Source organism: Globicephala melas, chromosome 3, assembly GCF_963455315.2.
Source record: "Globicephala melas chromosome 3, mGloMel1.2, whole genome shotgun sequence".
Classification (NCBI taxonomy): domain Eukaryota; kingdom Metazoa; phylum Chordata; class Mammalia; order Artiodactyla; family Delphinidae; genus Globicephala; species Globicephala melas.
Genome location: NC_083316.1, coordinates 161,389,044 through 161,412,548, shown reverse-complemented (window position 1 = coordinate 161,412,548; position 23,505 = coordinate 161,389,044). Strand labels below are relative to the sequence as shown.

The 23,505-nt window shown below is 41.3% G+C and overlaps 1 protein-coding gene and 1 pseudogene across 2 annotated transcripts in view; one reads left to right on the top strand and one right to left on the bottom strand.

The window, feature by feature from the left end:
* Positions 1 to 7,240, bottom strand: part of LOC115865309 (zinc finger protein 791-like) — a 46,443-nt gene extending 39,203 nt beyond the window's left edge. Inside the window, exons 1-2 of one of the 2 annotated variants that reach the window (XM_030879973.2) lie at positions 7,106 to 7,240; positions 3,281 to 3,325 (exon numbers count right to left, since the gene is read on the bottom strand). In XM_030879973.2, the coding sequence (XP_030735833.1) occupies positions 3,281 to 3,298 (18 nt within the window). In that variant the 5' untranslated portion in view covers positions 3,299 to 3,325; positions 7,106 to 7,240. The remainder of the gene's footprint in view (positions 1 to 3,280; positions 3,326 to 7,105) is intronic. The other variant, XM_060296965.2, reaches the window with a different exon arrangement.
* Positions 7,241 to 14,889: 7,649 nt separating this feature from the next.
* Positions 14,890 to 23,175, top strand: LOC115865535 (large ribosomal subunit protein P1 pseudogene; annotated as a pseudogene).
* Positions 23,176 to 23,505: the final 330 nt, after the last annotated feature.

Below are 23,505 nucleotides of genomic sequence, written 5' to 3'. Positions count from 1 at the left end.
GTATCGTGAGACCCAGTATTACTATTATTATTTTTTGCGATACGTGGGCCTCTCACTGTTGTGGCCTCTCCCGTTGTGGAGCACAGGCTCCGGACGCGCAGGCTCAGCGGCCACGGCTCACGGGCCCAGCCGCTCCGCGGCATGTGGGATCTTCCCGGACCGGGGCACGAACCCGTGTCCCCTGCATCGGCAGGCAGACTCTCAACCACTGCGCCACCAGGGAAGCCCGAGACCCAGTATTATTTGCATGAAGGTTTGTGAATCAATGCAATATAGCAGATGACAAAATTAATTCAGAAACTATGTTGTAGAGGCCCCAGAAACCAAACAGTGCCCCTTTATCTTTTCTGTTGTGTAAATTCTTTTACTGTATTTTAGATTTCCAGTTGGGTTAAATTGTGGACCTTTGTTTCAGTATTTTTTCACTTATTTCCTCTCTCCTGTCCTTCCCTGTTTTAGTTTTTCAGTCACTGTATATACTTCGGGGGAGAGGGTGACCTCTCTACCCTGGTATTTATAAAATTTTTCCCTCCAGAGGGCCTCACATTAATGCCATGAGGAATAGGGGTCTCCTCCAGGACAACAGGTTGCTTTATAGGGTTTAAGGACCGCAGGTTTAGGTCAGTGTGAACTAATCCCTTGGCTGTGCCACAAGGATGCCATGGGTGTTGCCCCCTGTAACTCTGACGGTCAGGAGCTTTGTTGCAGTAGAGACAGGGGCAGCAGCAGAGGTACTTAGGGGTCCTGGTGCGCCCCCTGGTATTAGGAGGGCGGATTCAGCCTGCCATCTATTGGCTGTCTTTCCCCCTCTCTTCTCTTTTTCTGTCTTTTTAAATGACTGTTCTTTCAAGAGCAACACTCAGTGGAGCCACCTCTTGCACAGGGCATAGTCTCTCTCTCTCTCTCACCCTCACTGGGGGATGTCGGGGCCAAGCCTGCCTCTGTCACAGCTTCACTCTAACACACAGATAAATCCTGGCAAAGATATCAACCCAGGACTAATACAAGGAGGGTGCCAATCCCATACTGCTGCTCCCCAAAGCCTAGGAATTCTTGAAACTGCCAACTCTCTGCTGAATCTAAAACTGAGGCTTCGTATGGTCAACAATGCAACACAGGCAGCACAGCTCACAGCACGAGGTCCCTGGCACCTAGCAGCCCACAGCCCCGGCTGCCACCAGACAACACAGCAGGTGAGCGAGTCAGAGCAAGAGAAGACAGACCCACGGGTGGTGGTCATGTCTGGCCAGGCTGCTCACCACACCAACTGTTCTTGCCACCTGCAGAGGTGTGATTTCCATGTTGAGACTGATGCTGGTGTGTCATGCAAACACACACACACACACACACACACACACTCAGGGTAGGAAAAAGCCTATGACCGGGACTTCCCTGGTGGTCCAGTGGTTAAGGCTCTGCTCTCCCAGTGCAGGGGGCATAGGTTCGATCCCTGGTCAGGGAACTAGGATCCTGCATGCCACCCGGTAGGGCCAAAAAAAAAGGTCTATGACCCACGTAATTGCGCTCTTGGGGGGAGGGCAGGGCTGGCCCCTCAAGCAGCTCTGAGAAGGCTCCAGAAAGCAAGGAAAGGAGCCTGGCCTGGATCTTTATCACGGCTAGGGGATGTTAAAGGAAAAATATTCAGTGACACTTGTCAAAGAGGTAAAGCAGATTTTATCCAGAACCCCTGGGACAGGTACAGAGACCACTGCAATGGGATTTCACAGCCAGGGGGAAATGAGACTAGGCTCAACTCTGAATACAGCACGTGGAAGTGGGAATTCATGGCCAGAGAGCAGGGTGGGGGGCGTCAGTGGATGGAAAATTACTAAAAGAAAAACCAGGGATTGGTGGGTCTGGATAAACTGACCTAACAGGATTCTTACTGAAGTCACCTGAGCAATGGCAGGAGTGCAGGAATCCAATCAGATACAGAAGGCAATCAGACATGGGCAGCTGGGGAATTCGGTTTAACTGACGCAGCAGGGTTTCTGGTAAAACTGGATTTCATGAGGAACTACACAGATAGGCCCAGGAGAAGGTTTAGGGTCAGAACCAACGATTCTCTGGTCAAGCAAAGAATCTTTGTCAGGGGTTGGGCCAGGATAAGAGTTCTGCACACAGACAGGGGCTTGTGTGGCTGGAATGTGAAACTAATGCCAGAGGACTACAGACTTTGTTATCGGCTTTTCCGGGCGTGGACACAAGGGGAAGAGAGAAGGGAGGCGTAAGCTGTCGGTAAACATCAAAAAACGTGGAGTCTGTACAAACACAGAGAACAGACTTGTGGTTGCGAAGGGGGCGGGGGGGGGGGGCTGGGGGAGGGAAGGACTGGGAATGTGGGATGAGCAGATGCAAACTGTGATATATAGAATGGATAAACAACAAGGTCCTACTGTGTAACACAGGGAACTATATTCAATATCCTGTGATAAACCATAACGGAAAAGAATATGAAAAAGAATGTATATATGTATAACTGAATCACTTTGCTGTACAGCAAAAATTAACACAACATTGTATACCAACTACAATCAAGTTTCAAAAATGTGGAGTCTGACTACTCATTATAAGGACAAACTTGGGTATGAAAAATAGGAATTCACAATGGCTTGTTTTTATATAAAGAAACATTAACAGGAAGCTCAAGAAATGATTAAAACTGTGTATTTGCAGTGGCTGGAGTAACAATGCTGGAGGGGACCAGGATAGGTGGGCAGTGACTTTGCTTAAGTTAGGCTTTTGTATCTCACAGGTTTCTTGAAAATAAGCAAAGTATATACACCCCGTGTTACTATTTAATAGTCTTTCTTTAATTTTAACTTTTGTACATAGGAAACTATTGTTACGATCTAATTCCTTTGAACACTAATGGTTACAAAAGTATAAACCATAATTTTCAAATCCCTTGCTAACTAAAATGACAAGATGTATCCTAGTTTGTCCCTTCCCTATATCTCACATGGGGGAGGGTGGTATTTTCAGAAATCAATATAACATTATAATGCAACAGGGGTTTGGGTTTAGTTCTTTAAATGCAGTAGAATTTTCAAAGATGTATGTAAGCTTTGATTAGCTGTCCTTACATCAATTGCTTTAGCTTTTTTTTTTTCTTGGCTGTGCTGCACGGCTTGCAGGATCTTATTTCCTTGACCAGGGATTGAACCAGCAGTGAAAGCCACGAGTCCTAACCACTGGACTGCCAGGGAGTTCCCTGCCTTTTAAATTTCAATTTTCTCTAAGGACATGCACAAACACTGATGTAAAATGAAACACATACCTGAAAACGTAAACACATTCATCTCACATCTTGAGGTTCTCTTCCCTAAAAGGAACAAAAATTCTATTTAGTTCCACAATTTTCTTGCCTTACCGACATCGTATCTCTCAATCAACTGAGATTTTTCTTTAAGCCCAAGAAACTAAAAATGTTATTTCCCACACAGGGAATTAATTACAAAGTGCTAAGGGAAACTACAGCCAAAGGGCTGCACTATTCAATGGATAAAAGAATCCAGAGGAAAGAGACACAAATATTGGAATCAGCACAGATAAGCAGTCAGCGTCTCACAGGACAGAAGGAGCCTGTTTGAAAGTTTAACACCCACTAGCCTCTCCTGGTTGAGATAGAACCGCTGGACCAGGTCAGTCCCTGGTGAAGGAGGGTGGGGGCACCTGAGCAACCACAGGGATGGACTCTGGGAGCGCCACACGCCCTCCTCTCCCTGGGGAATAATGGAACCACTCCCTTTTTCAGGCTTCCATTCCCACAGTGAGAAAACTCTCAGTAGAATTCAATTTAAGATTCTGACCCAAAAGAACTCCCAAATTCATGACCCCTAACCCAGGACACAGAACTCCTGTCACAGACTTTCTCAATGTAAACAAATTACACTCTGAGTGCAGCTACACTGTGGATGTAAAACTCCAACCTAGGGCTTCCCTGGTGGCGCAGTGGTTAAGAAACCGCCTGCCAATGCAGGGGACAAGGGTTTGAGTCCTGGGCCGGGAAGATCCCACATGCCGTGGAGCAACTAAGCCCATGCGCCACAACTACTGAGCCTGCACTCTAGAGCCCGCAAGCCACAACTACTGAAGCCCACATGCCTAGAGCCCGTGCTCCACAACAAGAGAAGCCACCGCAATGAGAAGCCCGTGCACCACAAAGAAGAGTAGCCCCTGCTTGCAGCAACTAGAGAAAGACCACACGCAGCAACAAAGACCCAACTCAGCCAAAAAATAAATAAATAAATTTATATTAAAAAAAAAACCCAACAACTCCAGCCTATACCTAGAAACAGACCCGCGGGAACCACGGTTACAACCTCAAAAGGGGCATCACCATCCCATCTCCCCCCAAACCCTTTCCGCCATGTGCAGTTGTTATCCCCAGCTTTCCAGGGCTCTGTAGCTTCTCTTAGATTAAAGGCTCCTTCCATGGTGGGTGTGAGCAGGTAGGACACCTGCTGGGCTCTCCAGGAAGAACCAGCTGGGCCTTCAAGTACTTCCCTTTGCAGCCTCAAGGGGGCCTCACCTTGAGTCACTGACCTCAGGCCTCTGCTCCCAGTCACATTGCTTTGGACCACAAGATGCTATTTTAAATGACCCCAGTGGCTGAAGAATCTACCAAAATCACACAAACCTAGTGTTTATGTAGAAAGGAGGGGAAAATTGTAAGGTTTTTTTCTAGTTCAACAAGAAAACGCATAAGTATCTATTACTCTCATAAAATAATGATATTAATTAATTATTTCCACAGCAAGAAACTGTTTTATGAAAACATAATGGGGGGGTAAATTAGGAGTTTGGGATTAAAATATACACACTACTATATATAAAACAGATAACTAACAAGGACCTACTGTATAGCACAGGGAACTATACTCAATATCAATAACCTGTAATAGAAAAGCATCTAAAAAGTATATATACATATATTCACATATAAATATACACGTATATATGTATATATATGACTGAATCACTTGACTGTACATCTGAAACTAACACATTGTAAATCAACTATATTTCAATAAAAATTTTAAAAAAACTGTACTTGAACACCTCAAGCCTAAGCCCTGGAATTGCATTTGAACAACCCCCCGCCCCCCCCAAAAAAAACCCAAAACAAAAAGAACAGACCTCAGGATATTACTACGCCTGCTCAGGGAGGGAAGAAAAAAGAAGCAAGAATTTTTAATGCAATGTAATACAAGAATATTTTCTTTTTTCTGAAACTCACCTATTTCTTGCCTCTTTGGAAAATGCTATCGTTCAAGCTCCACTGCTTACATAAATTTTAATTTTTTGAATAACTGAGGCTCACATACATGAATAAATCTTTCCAGGGTGACAAACCCAGGGAGGGGAAGTGATTACAGGAGAGAACACCCAGGAACGATTCCAAAGAAGAAACTCTACCTAAAGGACTACCCATAGGATGTCTGTGCCCAAGAAAGATCCTTGAGGAGAGGCACAAGGATTTCATACAATGTAGTTCTGAAACAGGAGGGAAGAGGGCACGGCACAACCTTTAAAAGAATGACATAGCCTGAGGACATAAACTGATTAGAACATAATAGGTCCAAGATGGCGGACAAGTTGACTTCCACTAGACCTTGAGCCTCAGTATACACTCATTGTAACACACTCACAGGTGCCATGACAGTTCCAAGGCCGAGCATAAAGGTCAAAAAGTGGGCAGTGGCCCAATTCCTGGAAATCCCCACCCCTTCTCCAAAATAGCTGGAATACCCCTCCCACTCATTAGCCTATGAAGTTATCCACCCCTATAAAAATGGCCAACCCCACACCCTGGTGCCACTCTCACCTTCTGAGATGGCCCACACTCTGTGGAGTGTGTCCACTTCTTACCTATCGCTTTGTCTCTCACTGAATTCTTTCTGCGATGAGACATCAAGGACCTGAGCTTCATTAAGTTCTGAGACCAGGTGTGACATCTCAGTTAAAAGACCATGGGTTCAAGCCCCAATCTGAGTTATACGGTTTCAGTTCCAGGTGGTTGGTTTCAGTTCCTGGTGGTTATTCTCAGATTTCCTTTCATGGAAAAATATCCACAGCAAGTATAAATCCTTAAAAAAGAGCCACTCATGACTCTTTAGAAAAAGGATAGGGACTTCCCTAGTGGCGCAGCGGTTAAGAATCCTCCTGCCAATGCAGCGGACACGGGTTCGAGCCCTGGTCCGGGAAGATCCCACATGCCGCGGAGCAACTAAGCCCGAGCGCCACAAGTACTGAGCCTGTGCTCTAGAGCCGGCGAGTGACAACTACTGAGCCTGTGAGCCACAACTGAAGCCCATGCGCCTAGAGCCCATGCTCCGTAACAAGAGAAGCCACTGCAATGAGAAGCCCATGTGCCGCAACCAAGAGTAGCCCCTGCTCGCCGCAACTAGAGAAAGCCCGCGTGCAGCAATGAAGACCCAACACAGCCAAAAATAAATAATTTTTTAAACAAAGAAAAAGGATAAACAATTAAAATATTGGGTCTGTTTGAAATACACCAGGGAGAACGAAGAGTTGATAATGATGCTCTAAATTGAAGACGGAAAGTTGGCTGTGGGAATGAGGGAGGGATGTGGAAATTTAGGGATTTATTGCCAGTTTTAAGAAGGGCTAATCTGGAAATTAGTCTGGATCCTGGATTTGAGACCCTGCTCTCCAAACATTTGGAAAACTCAGGAGAAAACGAGTGCCCCCTGGGGAGAAAGGAGGGACTGGGACCCCACAGGCCACAGCTCCTCCCACGCACGAACCACGGAGACGGAATCACGATTGTCCCCTGATAACCCTCCCCAGGGTCACCACACATTCTAGACGAGTCGCGGGGCTGTGGGCGAAGAGCTGCCCAGAGAGGCTCCAGGCTTAAGTCACCGCCTGCAGTGACGGGACAGGACGCCAGGGGTCCCGGCTGCCGACCCAGCCCCGCCACTGCGACAGCCGGAGGGAATGAGGTCTGAACGGCGTCCCCTGCGATTTTGGGTCCGCAGACTCCTGAGTTTACCGCGTCGGGAGGCCCACGTCCCGCCACGGCCGGTTCAGACTGTCCCTCCTCCCTGTCCTGGGACACCTGGCCCAGCACACTCACCATTTCCCGGCTTTGGGCTCCTCCGGCGTCTTCCCATAGACTCCCGCGGCCCGTGCAGCCCGTATTTACGTTGCAGCAGACACACCTGAGACACGTAAACGCAGACGAGATTCCACGCAAATCGTGGCCACGAGCGTCCACGCAGTTTGCAGAGCGTGGCCCGCCCACTTTCCCCTGCTGCGCCCCTGATTGGGCAGTTCGCAAGCACCCGCCCCCCTTTCTCCTGAGTGACAACAGGTCAGGAGGTCACATAGCTCAGCGGCTATGGCTCACGGGCCCAGCCGCTCCGCGGTATGTGGGATCTTCCCGGACCGGGGCAGGAACCCGTGTCCCCTGCATCGGCAGGCGGACTCTCAACCACTGCGCCACCAGGGAAGCCCCAGCGACGTTTGCCTTTAAACCACACTTGTCACTGGCCCTAGAGGGACAGTGGCGGCTTCCTCAAAACTTTCAGAATGTGGGGACACAGGTGTGCTCAGGGAACTCCCGAGTAAGATTCCGGAACAACCGACGTCCTTATCCAAAGCAAGAGGGGCGCCCTGGTCAGGCCAACTGGGAAAAGAGGGTTTGCGGACCTCCACAGGGCAATACTTGGCCTAGACTGTGAGGCCACTCGGGATACTGTGACCCTTGTTTACAAACACACTGAAAAATGACCTCACCATGTGTGATAAAGAGTCTGGCTCCATTTTTATCTTTGTTGACAGCGTTGAGGCCGTCACTTTTACCTCTCCACACATGTGGTATTTTAGCTAGAGAATCCCCTGGCCTCCCAAGCACTTGACTCTGGTGGGAAGTTTGAACCCTGCAGCCCTTGCCTGGGAACAGGGACTCTTCTCCCACCAATCATAATTTGCGAGATGTGTTCAACAATACTCTCAGGTATACATTTTACACTAGAAGGAAATTTATTTTAGTTTCAGAGTGTGTGCCTAGAAATTTTGAAATGTAAACGGCTATGATATCCCTAAGGCAATCCAGTTACTATTTTTTTATAAATTTATTTATTTATTTTTGGCTGCATTGGGTCTTCGTTGCTGCGTGCAACTAGGGAAGCCCCTAGTTACTATTTTTACAGATATAACAAAAAACAATAAGTTTTGGGGGCTTCCCTGGTGACACAGTGGTTAAGAATCCACCTGCCAATGCAGGGGACACGGGTTCGATCCCTGGTGCCGCGGAGCAACTAAGGCCCTGTGCCACAACTACTGAAGACTACCTGCCACAACTAGTGAAAACCGAGCACCTAGAGCGCGTGCTCTGCAATGAGAGAAGACACCGCATTGAGAAGCCCGTGCGCTGCAACTAGAGAAAGCCCGCGGGCAGCAAAGAAGACCCAATGCAGCCAAAAATAAATTAAAAAACAAACAAACAAACAAACAGGGGCTTCCCTGGTGGCACAGTGGTTGAGAGTCCGCCTGCCGATGTAGGGGACACGGGTTCGTGCCCCGGTCTGGGAAGATCCCACATGCCGCGGAGTGGCTGGGCCCGTGAGCCATGGCCGCTGAGCCTGCGCGTTCAGAGCCTGTGCTCGGCAACGGGAGAGGCCACAACAGTGAGAGGCCCGGTACCGCAAAACAAAAACAAAAACAAAACCAAAAAAAACCAAACGAGGTATAATTGACATCGAACATTATATATATATAAAACACAATAAGTTTTGGAAATGTGGGATATACTTGAAAACTTTTAATATTCTTAACACATTGGTTCAAAACTTCTAATGCATTTATTTATCTGAATAGTTTTATTGAGGTAAAATACACATACCATACACTGCATCCCTTTAATGTGTACAAGTCAATGTTTTTCAGTACATTCACAGATATGTTCAATCAGCACCACAATTTTTGAACATTTTTGTCACCTCTAAAAGAAACCCCGGTACCCTTTAGGTATCACTTCCCTATCTTCCCATCTTCCTCCTCCAAGCCAGAGTTGTAGGCAACCTCTAATCTTTCTGTTTCTACAGATTTCCCTGTTCTGGAGTTATATACGAATGGAATCATATGCAGTATTATCTTTGTAATTAACTTCAGTTGCTTAGCATAACTTTTTCAAGGAATTTCTATGTGGTAGCATGTATGGATACCTCATTCATCTTTATGGCTGAATAATATTCCACTGTATGCGTAAAACACATTTTCTTTATTTACTCATTTCTTAATGGACATTTAGTTTGTTTCCACCTTTTGGCTATTATGAATAACGTTACAATAAACTTTCGTGTACAAGTTTTTGTTTGGACATATTTTCATTTCTATTGGGCATATACCTAGGAATGAAGTGATGGGTCCTATGGTAATTCTAGGTTTAATTTCCGAGGAATTGCCAGATTTGTTTTCCAAAGTTGTTGCACCATTTTATATTCCCACCGGCAGTGGTTGAGGGTTCCAATTTTCCCATATCATCCACAAAAATTTTATTATCTCACTTTTTTAACTCTAGCTATCCTCGTGGTTGTGAAGTGGTATCTCATTTTTTAAAATATATTTATTTATTTGGTTGCACCGGCTCTTATCTGCGGCAGATGGGCTCCTTAGTTGTGGCATGCATGTGGGATCTAGTTCCCTGACCAGGGATTGAACCCCAGCCCCCTGCATTGGGAGCATGGAGTCTTAACCACTGCACCACCAGGGAAGTCCCTCTCATTGGGGTTTTGATTTGAATTTCTCTGATGGCTAGTGCAAGCATCTTTTAATATGTTCTTGACCATTTGTACATTTTCCTTTAAAAATGTCTATTTACATTCTTTCATATTTTAAAATTGGGTTAGTTGACTTCTTACTGAGTTATTAGTGTTCTTTATACACCTTCAATACAAATCCCTTAGATATTTTATTTGCAAAACTTTCTTCCATTCTGTGGGCTGTGTTTTCCTTCTCTTGCTTTAAAATTTTAACTTTTAACACATACTATGAAGTTTACATCTTAAATGTCCAGTTCAGTAGTGAGAAGTACACTGACATTGGGAAATCAATCTCAGAAGTGTTTTCATCTTTCAAAACTGAAAATCTAAACATATTAAACAACATCTCCCACTTCCCTTTCTCCCAGGCCCTACCAACCACCATTCTACTTTCTGTCTCTATGAATTTCACTATTCTAAGTACTTCATACAAGTGGATTCATATAGTAGTTGTCCATTTTTGACTGGCTTATTTCACTTAGCATGATGTTCTCGTTTCACCCATGTTACAGCATATGTTAGAATTTCCTTTCTTTCTAAATCTGAATAAAATTCCATTCTATGTATATACTAAATTTTGTTATCCATTCATTTTTGATGGACACGTGTTGCTACCACCTTTTGGCTCATGAATAACATTCCTGTGAACATGGGTGTAGAAGTATCTGAGTCCTGGGAGTACATACCCAGAAACAGTATTGCTGGATCACATGGTAACTTTGAATATAATTTTTGAGGAACTGCTATACTGTTTTTTGTTTGTTTGTTTGTTTTTGTGGGGATTTTGTGTGTGTGTGTGTGTGTGTGCACGCGTGTTTTGGTCGCATTGCCCGGCTTGCAGGATCTTAGTTCTTTGACCAGAGATAGAACCAGGCCCCGAGCAGTGAAAGCGCGGAGTCCTAACCACTGGACTGCCAGGGAATTCCCATGCCATACTGTTTTCTAAAGTGGCTGCACCGGGCTTCTCTGGTGGCGCAGTGGTTAAGAATCCACCTGCCAATGCAGGGGACACGGCTTCGAGCCCTGGTCCGGGAAGATTCCACATGCTGCGGAGCAACTAAGCCCGTGTGCCAGAACTACTGAACCCGAGTGCCACAACTACTGAAACCCGCGTGCCTAGAGCCCGGGCTCCACAACAAGAGAAGCCACCACAATGTGAAGACCACACACCGCAACGAAGAGTAGCCCCTGCTCGCTGCAACTAAAGAAAGCCCGCGAACAGCAAGGAAGACCCAATGCAGCCAAAAATAAGTAAGTAAATAAATTAATTAAAAATAAATAAATAAAGTGGCTGCACCATTCTATATTCCCACAATAGTAAACTTGGGTCCCAATGTGTGTTTTCACCTTTTTGATAGTATACTCTTAAGTACAAAAGTTAATAATTTTGATTAAATTCAAGTTGTCTTTTTTTTTGGTGTCATCTTGAATAATTTTGTGCCAAATCCAAGGTCATGAATATTATCCTCCATATACATATATATTTTGGCCGCGCCACTGGTCATGCGAGGATCTTAGTTCAAGGACCAAGAATTGAACCTGTGGCCCCTGCAGTGGAAGTGCAGAGTCTTAACCACTGGACCTCCAGGGAAATCTCTACATTTTTTCTAAGAGTATTAAGTTTTAACCTCTTATGTTTAGGTCTTTGATCCATTTTGGTAAATTACTGTATGTGCTGTGATGTAAACATCCACTTCATTCTTTTGCATGTGGCTATCCACTCGTCCCAGTGCCAACTTTTAAGAATAATATTCTTTTCCCATTCTTGGCATTGTGTTTGAAAACCAGTTGACCACAGACGGATGGGTTTATTTATGAAATCTCATTCTATTCCAATGATTTATATGTCCATCCCTGTGTCATTACCACACTACCTTCATTACCACTGTTCAGCAGAAAGTTTTGAAATAAGGAAATGTGAGTCCTCCTACTTGATTTTTGCTTTCATTGTTTTGGTTATTCTGGATACCTTGCAATTCTATCTGAATTTTTGAAACAGTTTAACAATTTCTATAAAGAAGTCAGTTGGGATTCTGACAGAGATTGCACTCAATCTGTGGATCATTTGGAGGAGTATTGCCATCTCAAAATATTGTCTTCCAATGTACGTACATGGGAGGTTATACCATGTAATTAGATCTTTAACTTTGCTCAACCTTTTGTGGATTTTGGAGTTTTTGCTTGGTATCTCTTTTGTTAAATTTAGTCCTAACTATTTTATTCATTTTTATTGCGGTACAGTTGATTTACAATGTTGTGTTAGTTTCAGGTGTACAGCAAAGTGAATCAGTTATACATATATCCACTCTTTTTTTAGATTATTTTCCCATATAGGCCATCACAGAGTATTGAGCAGGGTTTCCTGTGCTATACAGTAGGCTTTTATTAGCCATCTATTTTATACATAGTAGCATTTAAATGTCAATCCCAATCTCCCAATTTATCCCTCTCCCCTATTTTATTCATTTTTATGCTCTTGTGAATGGATTTGTTTTTTAAATTTCATTTTCAGATTTTTTGTTGCAAGTGATTAGAAATAGAATGTATTTTTATATATTGATCTTGTACCCTACAACCTTGCCAAACTCGATTATCATTTCTAATATTTTTTTTAAAAAAGTGGATTCCTTATAGAGTTTTCTATTTACAGGATACATCATCTACATGTAGAGACAGCATTACTTTCTCTTATCCAACCTGGATTCATTTTATTTCCTTTTCATTCATTTATTCATTGCACAATTGTCCTGGCTAAAACCCCCAGGGTATTGTCAAATAGAAATGATAAGAGCAGATATCATTGTTTCCTTCCTGATATTCAGGGGAAAGCATCCAGTTTTTCACCAATTAAATATAATATCAGCTGTGATTTTTTTCATCGATGCTCATTTTCATGTGAAGGAAATTTCTATCAATACCTGGTTTGCTGAGGGTTTTTATCATGAGAGGGTGCTGTAGGTTGTCAACTACAGCTGACCCTTGAACAATGCAGGGGTTAGAGGTGCTGTCCCCAGGCAGTCAAAAATCTACATATAACTATTGACTCCCCTAAAACTTTATTAATAGACTACTGTTGACCAGATAACATAAAGAGCTGATTAGCACATATTTTGTATGTAATATGACTGTATACTGTATTATTACAGGAAAGTAAGCAAGAGAAAATAAAATATTATTAGGAAACTCATAAGGAAAATACATTTACAGTACTGTACTGTATTTATCAATACCATAAGTTTGTTTTCTGTTTACAAGATGAATTGTCTATCAGTACCTCCATCAATATTGTCTTATATGATACAAAACGCTGTGATGTTATATGTATTACTAACACGACATCAAAAATGAAAAGATAATGTGAAAAAGAAATTCATAATTATAATGATTCATGCACTGATAATGAAGAAATGGCAATATGATTGCTTTATGGTAGCCTCGTGTAATGGATACAGTTGCTTCATGGTATCCTAGCCTATAACTAATGAATGAATCATTATAAAATTTTTATCATGTATTATGGTCATATTCATAATACAGTATTGAAAACGTTGTTCCATTTTTTGAAAAAACCACTTACCTGTGATCATAGGCTGATATGCAGTTTCTCCAGTTACGAGAGAGGAGCATACTGTATGGTAATGTAATTCTTTGAAAGCAAAGTTATAAAACAGTAATAAAATTTACACATCACTAATTTTATATTAAATATCACTCACTTTATACCTAGGTAAGGATAGGCTTTCCACTTCCTTACAAGTCTTGAGATGATAATAATTAAGAGATGATGAAAATAATGACACAAAAACATAGAGTTCTTGCCACACAGTTATTAGATTTTCACATGAAGACATTCACACACATATACAATAAAGTTGATTAACTGTACAGTATGATGAATATTTACTATTCATTAAGTAGAAGTGAATCATCATAAAGGGTCTTCATCCTTGTCTCCACATTGAGTAGACTGAATAGGAGGGGGTGGTCTAACTCTCTGAGGGATGGCAAAGGTGGAAGAGGTGGAGAAGGTGGAAGGGAAGGCAGGAGAGGTGTAATTTTATGGAAATACATTATAATTTCTGTCTGACTCTTTTGCTTATTCATTTCTCTAAAAATGTTTCATTTCTCTAAAAATATTTCATTCATTTCTAAAAAAATGTTTCTATAGTACCAATTCTTCTTCCACCATTTGCTTTAGTTTCAGTGCCTGTATCATAGAAGGGTCCATGTCAAAAAGAAGTCAAAAGCAGTCTTTTTTTTTTTTTTTTTGGCTGCGTTTAGTCTTTGTTGCTGAGCGTGGGCTTTTCTCTGGTTGTGGCGAGCAGGGGCTACTCTTCATTGCCGTGCGTGGGCTTCTCAATGCAATGGCTTCTCTTGTTTTGGAGCATAGGCTCTAGGCACGGGGGCTTCAGTAGTTGTGGCGTGCAGGCTTAGCTGCTCCGCAGCATGTGGGATCTTCCCAGACCAGGGATTGAATCCGTTCCCCCTGCATTGGCAGGAGGATTCTTAAGCACTGCGCCACCAAGGAAGTCCAAAAGTAGTCTTGAATAACTGAAACTCTTTGATTGTCTAATGTCAGTTTGTTTCTGGCACTGCTTCTATATCTTCATCGTCTGGCAATGATTTGGAAGCACTCATCTCCATCAATTTATCTTTTAATTCCTCTGGTGTGGTGTCTACTAGATCTCGAATTTCTCCAAAATCCATATCTTGAAACCCTTCACCCCCCCACCGAATTTTTTTTGCCATACCCACAATCTCTTTCATGATTTCCTTGATTTGCTCTGTCGTAAATCTTGTGGGGTCATGTACAACATCTGGACACAGTTTTCTCCAGCAGGAATTTGTTTGGGATTTCACAGCTTTTTCTATAACAATGATGGCATCTTTGATGGTGCAATACTTCCAAGCTTTCATGATGTTCTCTCTTTTGGAGTTCTCTTCCATAGCATTGACAATCCTTTTCATAGAGTGGTGTGTATAATGAGACTTAAAGGTCCTTATGGGGACTTTCCTGGTGGTCCAGTGGCTAAGACTCCGTGCTCCCAATGCAGGGGGCCTGGGTTCGATCCCTGGTCAGGGAACTAGATCCCACATGCCACAGCTAAAGATCCTGCAGGCCGTAACTAAAAGACACTGCATGCCGCTATGAAGAGCCTGCGTGCCGGAACTAAGACCCGGCACAGCCAAATAAATAAATAGACATTTAAAAAAAAAGTCCTTATGACTGCCTGATCTAGAGGCTGAATTAGAGACCTTGTGTTTGGGGGCTAGTAGACCACTTTGATGCCTTCAGTGTTGAACTCGTGGGGTTCTGGGTCATCAGGGGCATTCTCCAATACCAAAAGAACTTTAAAAGGCAGTCTTGGGACTTCCCTGGTGGCACAGTGGTTAAGAATCCACCTGCCAATGCAGGGGACATGGGTTCGAGCCTTGGTCTGGGAAGATCTCACATGCTGCGGAGCAACTAAGCTTGTGCGCCACAACTACTGAGCCTGAGTGCCACAACTACTGAAGCCCACGTGCCTAGAGCCTGTGCTCTGCAACAAGAGAAGCTACCGCAGTGAGAAGCCCATGAACGGCAACAAAGAGTAGCCCCTGCTCGCCACAAGCAGAGAAAAGCCCACGCGCAGCAACAAAGACCCAATGCAGCCAAAAAATAAAATAAAATACAATAAAATAAATTTAAAAAAAAGTATTTCATAAAACGTGCAAGATTTCCATACCTGCTGGCATAGTGGCAGCAATGGCTTAAGGAATACCCTTCTCTGTTTTTTTTTTTACTATGGTCCTTATGTTGGACTCATTTTTCTTGAAATGGAAAGCAACTGCAGCTACAGACCTAAATTACAATATATATCAAGCAATTCAACTTTTTCTTGTAATGTCATGATATAATAGGGAAGAACAAATCTGACTCCATATTGGATCTGTTTCTTTTACTTTTACCTTGCTATTCTATTGCTTTTGCTACAAGTTAATCACTAAAGGGATGTTGCCTACAAGCTTAAAGTATACATAATGGTCCATCTCTGGGAACCCTGCCTCCCATGTAATGAGCGTTAAGCTAAAATACCTTTGTTTAGCTCACAGAAAACATCCTGGCGAGGCTTACCTGTGAATGGATGCAGGAAGGAAGAAGTTAACACATTCCCTTCAGAGTCTGACTGGAACCAGGAAACGTTTGAATTTATCCCCTTCCCTTTTCGTGTAAAAGAAGCCTGAATTCTAACTCAGGGAAGATGGTTCTTTGGGATACTAGTCCACCATCTTCTTGGTCTGCTGGCTTCCAAAATAAAGTAGCTATTCCTTGCCCCCACAACTAATCTCTTGATTTGTTGGCCTGTCGTTTAGCAAGCAGTATGAGCTTGGACTTGTTAACAGTGACTTTTCTCTGCTTCTTGGGAGCACTTCCAGCATCATTAGTGGCACTTTCCATGGGTCCCATGGTGTTATTCAAGGTTTACAGTATTGCACTGAACACGATGAAAAATACTCAAGAACCAAAAAAGAACATTTTTTACTGCCATATGCAATTCACTGGAGAGACAAACTGCACACATAGAGATGATTAGCATCACATAAGTTTTTTTATTTTTGGCTGCACCATGCGGCTTGTGAGATCTCAGTTCCCTGACCAGGGATTGAACCCAGACCACGGGTTCAATTCGTTGCAGTGCAAGCAACGAATCCTAACCACTAGACCACCAGGGAACTAGCATCACATGACATTTTATGGATACTCACATCACTTGAGCTCACCAAAATAGCATCAAGAGGTGGCTACAAAATTATTCAAATAGTAGAGTATATACTACAGTTAATTTTATGTAGTTTTAATATGGCATGTTTCTGTTTGTTTACATTTCTCTCAATTGCAAATGGTGCTATGTATGGTCTGTGTGTGAATAAGGTTTTTTTTTTTTTGTATTACTAGTCTTTTAAAAAAATTTTATTGGAGTATGGTTGATTTACAATGTTGTGTTAGTTTCAGGCGTACTGCATAAGTTTTGATAAGTTTTAACATTTTATAATAGATGTGTGTATATTTTGTGGTAGTAAATGATCAAATAGACTAGTATCTACATTTAATAGATTCATGACATACCTAGCTTTTCCTTAATTTTTTCAATATTTCCAGGCTACATGGTTCATCTGCAAGTTTTTTCAAATTGTTGCAAATCTCCAAAGTTTTTTCCAATATATTTTTTGGAAAAGATCTGCATATAAGTGGACCTGTGCAGTTCAAACCTATGTTGTTCAAGGGTCAACTGTACTTTCTATGAGTCTACTGAGGCGATCATGACACTTTTGCTTATTACTGTATTAATACATTATATTGCCTAAGTTGATTTTGAGATATTAACACAACCTAGCATCCCTGAAGTAAATCCAACTTAGTCACGCTGTATATTTGTGGTTAGATGATGCTGGGTTAGGTTAGGTTTTCTAGTATGGTTGATTTTTTTGGCATCCATTTTCACAAGGAAAATTGGTTTCTTCATTTTTTAATAATACCTTTGGTTTTAAAGTAAGGGTAATACTGGTCTGATAGAATGAGTTTGAAGTGTTGTGTTGATTCTATTTGTGGGGAGGGTTTCTGAAGAATCATATTAAACCTATGAATGATTTGGAGAATTCTATGGTGAAGCCATTTGGGCCTGGGCTTTCCTTTTGAGTAGTTTTTGCTTAGTAATTCAACCACGTCACTCGTATAGTCAGAAACTCTATTTTTTTCTTGAGTTATTTTCTGCAGGATGTATATTTCTAGGAGTTTGTCTATTTCATCTAAATTATCTAATTTGTTGCCATACTGTTCATTGAATTCCTTTATAATCCTTTTTATTGCTGTAAGGTTGGTGGAATAGTCTTTCCTTCTGTCCGATTTTCGGAATTTGAGTCTTCTTTTTCTTTCAGTCAGTTTAGCTAAAGATTTGTCAATTTTATTCAAACACCTCACTTTTGATTTCACTGATTTCTATATGCTGTTTCTATTCTCTACTTTCTGCTCTTTTTTATTTCCTTCATCTCATGGGGGGGGGGTGTGTTGGTGCCCATCCTTTCAAGTGTGATAAGGTGGAAGGTGAGATTATTGGTTTGAGACATTTCCTCACTTCTGTATGTATTTCTTCTTTGACACATTGGTTATTTACGAGTATTTTTTTCATATTTGTGAATTTCTCCAGTTTTTCCTAAGTTATTGATTTCTAATTTCATTCCATTTTTGTCACAGACCATAAAAGTATTTATTCTTAGTATTTTAAATTTAGTGAAGTTTATGTCCTAGCATTTGTTCTACCCTGGAGGTTTCATATGCACTTCTGAAGAATATATATTCTGTTGTTGTTGGGTGCAGTGTTCTGCAGACACGTAAGGTGTACTTAATTTATAGTGTTTTACAAGTCTTTTATTTCTGTGTTGATATTTTGCCTAGTTGTGTATATAATATTCAAAGTGATACTGGAGTCTCCATTTACTGTTGTTTTTCCCTTCATTTCTCTTTTGCTTCATTTATTTTGGCACTCTGTTATTAAATGCACATATAAATGTTATAGCTTCCTGATGAATTGACTTTTTCATGATACAGCCTTCTATATCTCTAGTAATATTTTTTCTTTTAAAGTCTTTTTCCCTCCTGGTATTAGGAGAGTCTCTCCAGCTTTCTGGTGGGTGTATTTACATATATATCTTTTTCTGATCCTTTTACTTTCAATCTTTTTGCATCTTTGAATTTAAAAGCATTTCCTATGGAGAGCATATAGTTGCCTCTTTTTTTTTTTTGTCTTAAACATACGGTGATAATTTCTGACTTTTTTTTTCTGACTCTTGATTGGATTATTTTACCCATTATATGAGTATTTATATTACACCTGCATTTTACCTTTTTTCCCCCAACAGTTCTCATGACATTTCAGTCCCAACTTTGCTTCTTTATTGATTTCTTTTCCATTAGGTTGAATATGTTGAATGTAGTATTTTACTTTTTAAAATAAATTTTTCGTAAACAAACAATAGGACAGGCTTCACATAGTCCCTGAGACTTAGGCCAGTGAGTGGGGTTGCAAGGTCTGGAGAGAAGAGGTGAGGAGGTAGGTAAGCCAAGCCTGGGGACCAAATCTAGAGACAGCCTTAGAGTCAAAGGCACTGCTTTGGAAAAGGTCCTTTATGAACACAGGAAAATGGACAGATTTAGTGCTGTAAACAAGAAGGAAAGAAGCTTAGGGCTTTGTGGCATTTTAGGGTCCAATGGGGTCTGTGCAGTCCTGTGGATTTTCCCCCACGTTTTATTATTGTGGTAAAAGACACATAACATAAAATTTACCATCTTAACCATTTTCAAGTATATAGTTTATTGGCATTTACATTTATACTGCTGTACGACTATCACTACCGATCTCCAGAACTCTTTTCATCTTCCAAGATTGAAATTCTATGTCCAGTAAACAACTACCCCCTCCATTCTGCTCGCTCCCCTGCAAACCACCATTCTACTCTCAATCTCTATGCATTTGACTTCTTTAGGTACCTCATATAAGTGGTATCATACAGTATTTGTCTTCATATGAATGGCTTACTTCACTTAAAATAATGTCCTCAAGCTTTATCCATGTTGTAGCATATGTTGGAATTTCCTTATTTTTTAATGTTGAATAATATCCCATTGTATGTATATACTACCTTTGATCATCCATTCATAAGTCTATGTACATTTGAGTTGCTTCCACCATTTGCCTAGTGTGAATAAATGATGCTAAAAAGATAGGTTTACAAGTATATCTTAGAGATTCTGCTTTCAACTGTTTTGGGTATATACCCAGAAGTGAAATTGCTAGATTATATGGTGATTCTGTTTTTAATTTTTTGAGGAACTACTTATCTTTTTCCATACTGATTGTACCATTTTTATATTCCTACCAACAGTGCACAAGTGTTCTAATTTCTCCACATTCTTTCCAACACTTCTTATTTTCTGTTTTAGTGTTTTCTTATATTACTTATCTTAATGTGTGTGAATATACCTTTATTTTAATAGGAATCATTACTGTTGCCCTCACAAATGCTGGATGCTGTCTGTATCACACCTACTATTTATATTCATACCTGAGCAATTCCTGAAACAGTGTTAATTTAATTTGTATTAGATGGTGGCAACATAAATAATTCCTGATAACATTCTTAATCATGGAGACCTCTACCCTCCATAGAGGAAATACACAACACACCTCTGGTTCCCCTGTTATCTTACATTCATTGTGAACTTTCTTTCAAAGCTCTTATTTCTGATTGACTGACTGATTGATTGGACGCTGTTTTTTTCTTTCCTTTATTATGCTTCCATGAAAGGGAGAGCAATAGATACAAATAAGGCCATGTCTATAAAGCTAAAGACAAATTGAACTGGCTCCAAAAATTCATTTTAATGACATTGCAACAGAGTCAGATGTTCAATGGGGCCATAACAGTCCATCTACATGTTTTCATAAGGTTTTTGCCCAGGGCTTGAAATGGGAGAAATAAAATATCACTGGTTTTAACAATAAATCTCTTCCAAATGTAACTTCTTTTTTAAAAAATTAATTAATTAGGTTGCATCAGGTCTTAATTACAGCAGGCGGGCTCCCTTGTTGTGGCTTGCCAGCTCTTTAGTTGTGGTATGCAAACTCTTAGTAGTGGCATGCATGTGGGATCTAGTTCTCTGACCAGGGATCAAACCCCAGCCCCCTGCGTTGGGAGCACGGAGTCTTAACCACTGTGCCACCAGGGAAGTCCCACAAATGCAAGCTCTAATTCCCTCTCTCTTTTTTTTTTTTTTTTGCGGTACGCGGGCCTCTCACTGTTGTGGCCTCTCCTGTTGCGGAGCACAGGCTTCGGACGCGCAGGCCCAGCGGCCATGGCCCATGGGCCTAGCCGCTCCGCAGCATGTGGGATCTTCCTGGACTGGGGCATGGACCCGTGTCCCCTGCATCGGCAGGCAGACCCTCAACCACTGCACCACCAGGGAAGCCCTAATTCCCTCTTTTAAGTAGCAAAAGGTATTATCTCCTTTTACTTTCTACTCCTAACCAAAAATATCTAAACAAGTTGTAATTACTGATAACCCCAAGTGTATCATGCAGACAGACAATGCAATGACAAAATCCCAGCATCCACAGAAGCTTCTGAGCAAACCAGGTTCTTCCTCACCCTTAAATATACACAGACCCTCACAAGATGTTGCCAAATGTCAAACGTTATATGGGAGTCAGAGTATGTTACTTTCAAATAGGAAAAGAGATGAGGCAAAATATTAAAAATGAATATTGTATGTGGGGATACTGAATTTTTAATATCTTACTTCTGATTTATAAACCAAATTTTATTGTTTGTTAACAGTGTTTCTTTCCCCACAAACCTAAAAGCACCAGAATTGTAAGAACTTGTTTCATGCTACTATATCCAGACCATAGAGTGCCTTGATTAATTTTGTGCTTAATTACATAAGTTTTGACGCTAGAGTGCTGGGTAGAATAGGAATGATCAAAAGTTAACATTAAAGACTAGGTCCCTCAGCACTGGACATCTACATGTAAAACAATGAGATTAGAACATTTCCTCATACCGTATACAAAAATAAACACAAAATGGATTAAAGACCTACATTTAAGATCTGAAACCATGAAACTCCTAGAAGAGAACATAGGCAGAACACTCTCTGACATAAATTGTAGATATATATATTTTTGGATTTGTCTCTCAAGGCAAAAGAAATAAAAACAAAAATAAACAAATGGAACCTAATTAAACGTAAAAGCTTTTGCACAGGAAAGGAAACCACCAACAAAATGAAAAGACAACCTACTGAATGGAAGAAAATATTTGCAAATGATATGACCAACAAGAGGTTAATATTCCAAATATATAAACAGCTCATACAACTCAGTATCAAAAAACCCAAACAACCCAATCAAAAAATGGGCAGAGGAACTAAATAGACATTTCTCCAAAGAAGACATACAGATGGCCAAAGGCACATGAAAATATGCTCAACACCAGTAATTATTAGAGAATGCAAATCAAAACTACAATGAGGTACCACCTCACACCAGTCAGAATGGCCATCATTAAAAAGTCTACAATAACAAATGATGGAGAGGGTGTGGAGAAAAGGGAACCCTCCTACACTGTTGGTGGGAATGTAAGTTGGTGCAGCCACTATGGAAAATAGTATGGAGGTTCCTTAAAAAACTAAAAAGAGCTACCATATGATTCAGCAATCCCACTCCTGGGCATATATCCAGAGAAAACTCTAATTTGAAATGACACACATACCCCAATGTTCATAGAAGCACTATTTACAATAGCCACGACATGGAAATAACCTACATATCCATCAACAGATGAATGGATAAAGAAGATGTGGTACATATATACAATGGAATACTACTCAGCCATAAAAAATGAAATAATGCCATTTGCAGCAACATGGGTGGACCTAGAGATTATCATACTATGTGAAGAAAGTCAGAAAGAGAAAAACAAATACCATATGATATCACTCATATATGGAATCTAAAATATGACACAAATGAACTTACCTATGAAATAGAAACAGATTCACAGACATAGAGAAAAGACTTGTGGTTGCCAAGGGGGATTGGGGTGTGGAGGAGGGATGGATTGGGAGTTTGGGATTCGCAGATGCAAACTATTATATATAGAATGGATAAACAACAAGGTTCTACTGTATAGCACAGGGAACTATATTCAATATGCTATGATAAATCATAATGGAAAAGAATATCAAAAAGAATATATATATATATATATACATATATATATAACTGATTCACTTTTGACTTTTGGTGATTTCAGCAGAAATTAACACAACATTGTAAATCAACTATACTTCAATTAAAAAACCCCCCAAAAAACAAAAAAACAAAACCCCCAAAGAAACAGCCTACTTTCTTCAGCTACGCTAAGGTGGCTCAGCCCTTCAGAGGAAGCTAAGGCCCGCATTGGGGACCAGCAACTAGCATCATGCCAGGCAGTACCACACCTAGCACTCACTTGCACTGTGGCCTCCACTGCCTTGTAGCCCACCTGCACCTACTCCTGCACCTACTCAGCCCTCATCCTGCATGACAATGAGGTGAAGATCACGGAGGATAAGATCAATGCCCTCATTAAAGCAGCCGATGTAAATGCTGAACCTTTCTGGCCAGGCTTGTTTGCACAGGTTCTGACCCATGTCAACATGGTGAGCCTCATCTGCAATGTAGGGGCTAGTGGACCTGCCCCCTCCACCACTGCCGCCCCAGCTGAGGAGAAGAAAGTGGAAGCAAAGAAAGAATAATGTGAGGAGTCTGATGATGACATGGGCTTTGGTCTTTTTGACTAAACCTCTTTCGTAACATGCTCAATAAAAAGCTGAACTCTTAGAAAACAACAAAAACAGCACAATCAAAAAATGGGCAGAAGACCTGAACAGACATTTTTCCAAAGACAGACAGATGGCTAACAGGCACATGAAAAGATGCTCAGTATCCCTATTTATTAGATAAATGCAAATCAAAACCAAAATGAGATATCACATCATACCTGTCAGAATGGCTATTGTCAAAAAGTCTACAAATAACAAATAGGTGTAAAGAAAAGGGAACCCTTGTACACCGTTGGTGGGAATGTAAATTGGTGCAGCCATCATGGAAAACAGTATGGAGGTTCCTCA